The following is a 7,599-nucleotide window of genomic DNA, read 5'->3' on the forward strand; positions in this document are numbered from 1 at the left end:
TTCATTGCAAAGATGACTTACTTTCTTCTACAGGTATGTAACACAAAAGGTGAATATAATAGCTTTGTGAGAAGAACAGCCTGAAGTTCAAATTCATGGCACATCTATGAAAGTCCATTTATGAAAGTCTGTGAGAGAAGTTCCTTAAAGGGATATTTCACCCAAACATTTACATTTTCTTTGAATTTACTCACCCTCAGACCATCCAAGATGTAGGTGACTTTTTTTTCTTCTTCAGTAGAACAGTAAAGTAGCCTGGGAAAACCCAGACAACTTCCGGCAAATTCAGATTTGCTCGAGAAGTAGTCTGGCAAAGAGCTCATTCAAGCCCATTTCCATGCCGTCGAAATCGCGGCACCAATCAGAAACGTTGAGGCGGGCTTTACACAATGACGATCGCTCTGATTGGTTTTAGGTCTATCCAATTGCGCCCAGAGGCATTTGAGCGACGTCCGTTCAACTTTTAAATGCATTATTATATTCAAATTGCAAACACATGAGGACAGTCTCCATAAAATACCCACTGGCAGATGAACGCGCTACTACATTTCTCTCCGAAACGGTAGGGAATTTAATTAGATTTAATAGAGGATTTTAACTGTGACACGATGATTGACAGGGCAGTTTAAGTGACAGGATGCACGCGACAGATCCGTCCGATAAAGATGACGAAGTAGTATGTCCTAAAGCTTGCCTACTTTTTTGCTACACATTCAAAAGTAAATATCTTTTCTTCACAAAAAGAGTACATACTTTTATGGCGTAGTGTAACTTAAGCAAATAGGGACGCAGCATATGGCTTTACACAATGACGATCGCTCTGATTGGTTTTAGGTCTATCCAACTGCGCCCAGAGGCATTTGAGCGACGTCCGTTGGTGACGCCCCTTTGGAAAGGATTTGTCTATGGAGCTTTGCCAGACCATAACTCAGTTACTACTGAGAATGGTCTGGTTTTAACCAGGCTAACAGTAAAGAAGATTTTTAGCTGAAACCGTGTTCCTCTGTGATTCATATAATGGAAGTCAATGGGTGGCGTCACTTTGAGATTCAAAAAAACATATGCAGACAAAATAAAATTAATACATTGTTATTAATACACTCCTGATGATACATTGAGGTATTAAGAAGCGAAACGATCAGTCTATGCAAGAAACTGATCATTATTTACAACATTATTACCTGTAATCCACAGCCTCGGCAAATTGTCCCGAGCGCGTTCATGGCAGTCTGGAGCATGAGGTTCCTCTCACTTTTTTTGTAACGTTATTATAAACATATTTGCTGTCACTTGATCAGTTTAATGCATCCATGCTGAATAAAATAATACATTTCTTTAAACAAAAAAATCTTACTGATTGCAGTGTGCATAAAGCAGATTACACACCAAATGCTATTTTTTGTGGTTTTCTACCAGCACTAAAACTCTTCCCATTTCTGTTAGGAAATGAAAATATATTAGCTATTAAAAGGCCCCTCATGTGTTTGTCTTCAGGTATTCAGCATTAAAAAAAAATGTTTGATGATACTAACCAGTAAAACCTCCTGAGTGACCTGCATTTTATTGTCTTTGACTTCAACTGCAGGTAAGAAGTCTCACTTGAGGAAAACGAGCGAGAAGAAACCTCCTACTAAAGAGTCCATCTCAAAGCTGCAGCAGTCCAACATATGGAAGATGGAGAACGAGTTCTATGAGTTTGCGCTGGAACAGTTTCAGTTCGTGCGCGCTCACAGCGTCAGGGAAAAAGATGGAGAGCTTTACCTGCTGGCTCAGAACTTCTTCTACGAGAAAATCTATCCAAAAGTAAACTAGAGTATGCATCATCACGGTCCATGTGTCGTTCGGCCTGTTCATGTACTGTTCTGTCACTTTCACTGGGAAGAGAAGAAGAGGACGTCAAGAAATATGGACACAAAATCCTGGAGGTCCTAGACTAGAGGTGGTGAGGGTTTTAGAGCCTGTTTTTTTTTTTTTTTTGAGAGAGAGAGAGAGATGGAGAGAGAAAGACTTTACGCAGTGCTGACCACGACTCTCTGCATCAAGTCTCTTTGAGCCCAGTATCTTTTTATGGACTTTCACAGCAGTGAAAACACTTGTGACATAAACATCACATTTTCACATTATTCATCATGCCTTCCAAAAGAAAATGACAGAAGCTTTTTTGGCCATCAGTCATTGTTGTGAAATATGAATTTTGAACAGGGTCAAAAGGGGTACTTTTTGTACCAGGCATTTGGTACATTAGGAGCACCTCCTTATTTTACTACTAACTGTGGTTTTGTGAATTCTTATCACTTTCTTGCATTGTGTATATTGATTTTTAATAGAATGCCATGAACAGTGTTTACAGACTTTAGTAAAGGTATTGTAGCCTAGCCGGAGGTTAGAAAGTGGTGAAACAGATTTCATATCTGTACAAATTGTATTTACGTGTATATTTTATGTAATTGGACCAAATGGTTGAGTAGAGTTTAAAATTAGAAAATAGACTTCTTTTTGAGAAACCCACTGGTGCTTGCTTTCTTTTCTATTGCTCATTTTTTCCATCACAACTCTAAAATAGTGAAATAGAAGTTGCACTGTCCGTATACTTTCAAGTACAGAGACTGTTCTGAATGGAAGATCATGACCTCCATGATCCTGTTTCTCAGTCCAGATCTGGTTCCTTGAGTCTTAACTACTGGTATCATCTTGTAGCGGTCAGGACCATGTTCTCAACAGACTGCCACCCTCTCAGAAGTCTGAATTATTATAGTGTGTTCTATCAGAAGATATGGAAAAAAAGAAAAGGTTTAAACCAACATTAGTTGTACACTCAATAGTGCCTTCATGAATCATTTATCCCGCCCTGGTTTCAGCAGTTGTTCGGATCATTTAAACAATGTCTGTGTTTTAAACTTTTAAAGATGCCAGCTTTCCTTTTTTATTTTTGGGTTCTTCCCTTATATTTTGGGTCCTTTATCTTTTTATTTTATTTTATAAACTGTCTCAAAGCATTTCAAATAAACGTAACTGTCTGTGAGACCATGTTGTTTACAGGATGCTTAGTTTCTCTTACAAACAACAATTCATTCCAGAGGTTTTCAAACGGGGCTGTATATGTATATAATATGTGTTTTCTAGGACTGCGTTACATTAAGACATCAGTTAAATATTAAACATGTTAAAGTTTTATTTATTTTCTGATTTATCAAATATCCTATTATCCTATTAATTAATCATGTGTTAAGGGTTGCTTAATATGATTTTGGCAAAACTGGAAACAATTTTTCTTTGATTAAATTGAAAATTAAAAAGATCATTTATTTAAAATAGAAATATTTTGTAACAATTTAAACATCCTGTCTGTCACTTGTGATCAAATTAATGTATCCCAGCTGAACAAAAGTATTAATTTCTTCCCAAATTTTGAATGGCAGTATGTTTATTATATGTTTATTTATTTACTTATATTTTATATATTACAAAACCATACAGATTTGGTCATATATTATTATTAGTAGTAGTGTATAATTATTTTCTTTATAATATCATTAATAACGTGCATGAATACCCACTGTCTATTTTCAGGTCCCGTCCTACATTTTATTTTAGAATAATATTTTAATCAATCAGAAATGTCACGAGACATAAAATTGGTTATGAGTAGAATTTCACATTGACTTTAAATATGTGATAGTTGGCTAACTTGATGTAAAAATATCACAGAAATGTAATAGTAGCTGCACTAAAGTAAATAACAAGTAATGGACATTTCTTATTGGTTGCTCAATCTCATTTTTACAGTTTTACCATTAAACAAGGGAAATGACCTCTGATTCTAAAATGGTAGAGACTAAAAGTGTGAGGAGAGTGAGCGTGTCCAATGTGATCAGTGCACAACGAACAACAGCCTTCATCTCCACACAGACAGACAGACAACGACAAGGAGAGAGCGTCTGCTTCACAAAAGAGAACTCGATTAACTTATTTTTTTTCTTTTGCTGCAGGCGAAACAAAGCATCGTTTCATTAGGCAGATGAAAACCGGCTGATAATTACTCCTCAATTAAAAACAGCCTGTACCATGTATTGATTTGCAAGGGAGAAGGTTAATTAGTGTTCTGTTGATGTAGTGTTGCAATCATTTGTTTGTTTCCATGTCATTGAGTTTCCTAACATGAAACATGATTTTTATCTGAGTTATTGTTTGTTTAGAATATATTTAAGTTTATATAATAAAAAGTAAAATGGTCATATCTCTTGAAGGATTGCTGATGGGTAAATTATCAAACACTAACATTCTGGCAACCTAAAATTAATTTAGATGGCATTTGCATTACAACTTTATTTGTATTTATATTTTAACTTTAATAGATTTATTGTTAGTGATACCATGGTATTATTTAAATCTTTTTAACATTTTTCTTACTTCATGAGGATTTTTTTTGGTCTGTCCCAGACTTCTGCTGTGTTTGCGAATAACAATTTAACATTTAAAAATGCAAACATAGATTATATTGAAATAAATGCTAGCATTTTGTCTTAATTTTATATTCATTTTTAGAGTTTGACAAAAACAAAAAAAATTATATATATATGTGTGTGTGTGTGTGTGTGTGTGTGTATATATATATATATATATATATATCAACCCTGTTACCAACATATTTGTATTAATATAATGTATTTATCATCATAAAAAAAAAACAGCTATCATAACATTATCACCCTTCATCATTATCACCAAATTCTTCAAGGACAAGTCATGAAACACTTGTCTGTCACTTTAATTATTTTATATTTTGTTAGGTTCATCATAAGGGGACATTTATTTTATTTATTTATTTATTTATTTGGATCCCCATTAGCTTCCACAATGTGGTTGCTAGTCATGGGGCCCATAAAAGTGGACATGAATCTTGAAATATGTCAACTCTATTATCATGAATTTATATAGGCTAGCAAACATCTGAAAAGAATAAATCAACATGAAATGTTCTTTCTAATGAGCACTTTGAGGTTTTACCTGTTAGCACCCTTCTGAGGGCATAATTACACCCCAACACATTCAAATATACACATTTTGCTTGAAATGGCAAAGTGCAATTTTATTAACACTTCAAGTAATTTATTTGATAGAATGTGTAAAACCATAATTACATTAATCACCATATTTGCCAATATCAAACTGGATATTTTATATAATGATCCAGATGATATTGAAATTGTTTGACAGAATAGATTATGGGCTCTGAAACCATACTGTAATTTCTTTCTTTCTTTCTTGAAAATTTCTTTCCAGTCCTTCTGGTAATTCTTCCTTCCTCCACAAGAGGGAGTATTGTCCTCACTGATCCGTCCTTCTCCTCAAATCAGCTCAGCTGGAACTGTTCAACAAGCCCCATTAATGCACCTGTACTGAGCCAAATGGACCAAACGAACAGCGCATTACCATTAAGAATACAGATTGCTCTATTAGAGCTGCACCGGCTTTTAGCTTTGGTGGCAGCTAAAAAGCTCTTTACTTTAGCCCTGGCAATTTGCTCCCCTCTCTCTCTGTTCACTTGCATAAATGACACTATACGGTTTAAGTCACTGTGTGTGCAGATGGTGGGCTGGTGATGTGCCTTTCCAGAGAATAAGTTTAGCATTTCCGAGAAGACTTTTTTAGGTCATGACGTCTTCAAGAAGCTTTTACCAAAATGAGCGATTTACAGGTTCGAAAGACTAAGTGGCATATTGAACTTCCCTGTTTGTAAAATTACAGGGAGATGAGTGTGACATGATTGGCCGTAATTTTAATAATAGGCTGAATGAGTCTGCTTTCTTAATGTTTGAAGGATATGATCAGGCTTACTTAAGATTGAAAAGTAAAGCTCACCACACCACCATTAGACCATAGGCCTACTGTGAGTCTCTGTTCTGAAATAACCTCTAAATCAGAGTCAAAATAATGACCTCATTCAACTAATGAAGGCTGGCTGGGTTTGACAACCATAACCCTTCTGGACTTTTGACAAAATGGCTGTTTTTCTTTTTTTTTTCTGGGTAGATCAGAGGAGATTGCTGAGCTGTGGAGTAAAACTGGCCGTGGTGTTTTGAAATCGGTGCTCCATAAAACAAACAGAGCGTAGAGGAGAGACACTGACCCCCTACTCTTCAGGACAGAAGGCAGGACCTCTGAGCACTTGGCTAAAGGGAATTATTATGCTTGCTATGAAAACTCCTTCATCTGATGGAAACACGGTGATCTAAATCGGAAGGTGGGGGGGATAAAAAACAAAGTTCAAAGTCAACGGAGGGCCAAGGTAACTAGCACATTATTTCCATTCTGGGGGCGTTTAGGCTTCCTTGACTATGCAAGCTAAAAATAGTAATTAAGGGAGTTGTTCCCATGATGTGGAAAGATAATTAGGAAAAGCTAAAAATGTAGGACGTGGTTTGACTTTACTATGCAAGGCGAATGACTCAGGTACTGGAAAAATCTGATTGCTCACTAGGAAAGAAATCGAAATAAACCACATAGAGACATTTCAATATAAACATCATGATGGGTAATTTGTTTGATGTCTATGATTAAGTCTTTGGTCTAACCCATTTGTTTTTATCCAATTGCTCTTTAGAAAAAAAACACAAAAAAAACAGAGAAAAGACAATCATATAGTGCTTTAGAAAATCTGTCCATAACCATTTCCTTCCATTACTGTAGAAACAGCATGAGTTCTGATGCTGGATTTGATCTTTGACTCTTAATTAGATTGATACATACTGTGGCCGTTTGACATTGAAAAAACATTCAATGTGCCTCTCTTTCTCTTTAATGCAGAATTCAGGGAGGTAAAGAACCTAGCAGGCAAAGAGAGATGCAATCAGCATTTCAATCTTGCCTATTGTTCAGGCTTACTGATGAGCTTTGCAGTGCAGATAATGGAGTAAATTATTTACCTCTCTGCTCTCTTTTCTTTTGTGACTCCTTATTGTTGTCAGTGCTGTCAGCGAACCTGTATGGTCACATGTTAAAGGCCTGCATCATATCTTTCTCAAAAAGTATATTTCAAATGGTTTGACATGGTTTGGCTTACCTCCTTTTCTGTTCTTAAGGGCCATTCTACAAAACAGATGCCATTAGGATCCCTCTAATACACGTGTAATGAGTTTAACAATAAATATGTGTTGCTGTTCATTTAAAAAAAAAAAATGTTTTAATCCAACATTTCTTTTGTTATCATAAGGGTATACATAAGGTAGCATTTTGTCTTTATTCTCCATATATAACTTTTTTAAATTTGAATTGGAATAATAAAAAGAAAACTCATCATCTTACAGTAAATTAAAGTGCCCCTATTATTATTTTTTTTTAAAGTTTTACCTTTCTTGTAGTGTGTTATATAGCTGTTTGAGAATATAAAAGGTCTGCAAAGTTTTAAAGATCAAAGTTCACGATAAATTGAGTTATTGTCTCCCAATAGAAAGAACAGATTCTGAACTGCTTGAAATGACTAGTTGGTAATTCCAGTCTTACTGCTTGTTGGTTTGTAACATATTTGCATAATGCCAACCTATCGTCTTCATTGGCTGCCTGTGAACAACATCTACTTTTACCCGCCCTCAAACACTG

General features: G+C 35.4%; 1 protein-coding gene across 1 annotated transcript in view; it reads left to right on the forward strand.

The window, feature by feature from the left end:
• hs2st1b (heparan sulfate 2-O-sulfotransferase 1b) overlaps positions 1-3,024 on the forward strand; it is an 81,065-nt gene extending 78,041 nt beyond the window's left edge. The window contains exon 7 of the mRNA XM_084129267.1: positions 1,586-3,024. Coding sequence (XP_083985393.1) covers positions 1,586-1,812 — 227 coding nt within the window. The 3' untranslated portion in view covers positions 1,813-3,024. The remainder of the gene's footprint in view (positions 1-1,585) is intronic.
• Positions 3,025-7,599: the final 4,575 nt, after the last annotated feature.

The sequence above is a fragment of the Abramis brama genome, assembly GCF_963993115.1.
Source record: "Abramis brama genome assembly, chromosome: 11".
Lineage (NCBI taxonomy): Eukaryota > Metazoa > Chordata > Actinopteri > Cypriniformes > Leuciscidae > Abramis > Abramis brama.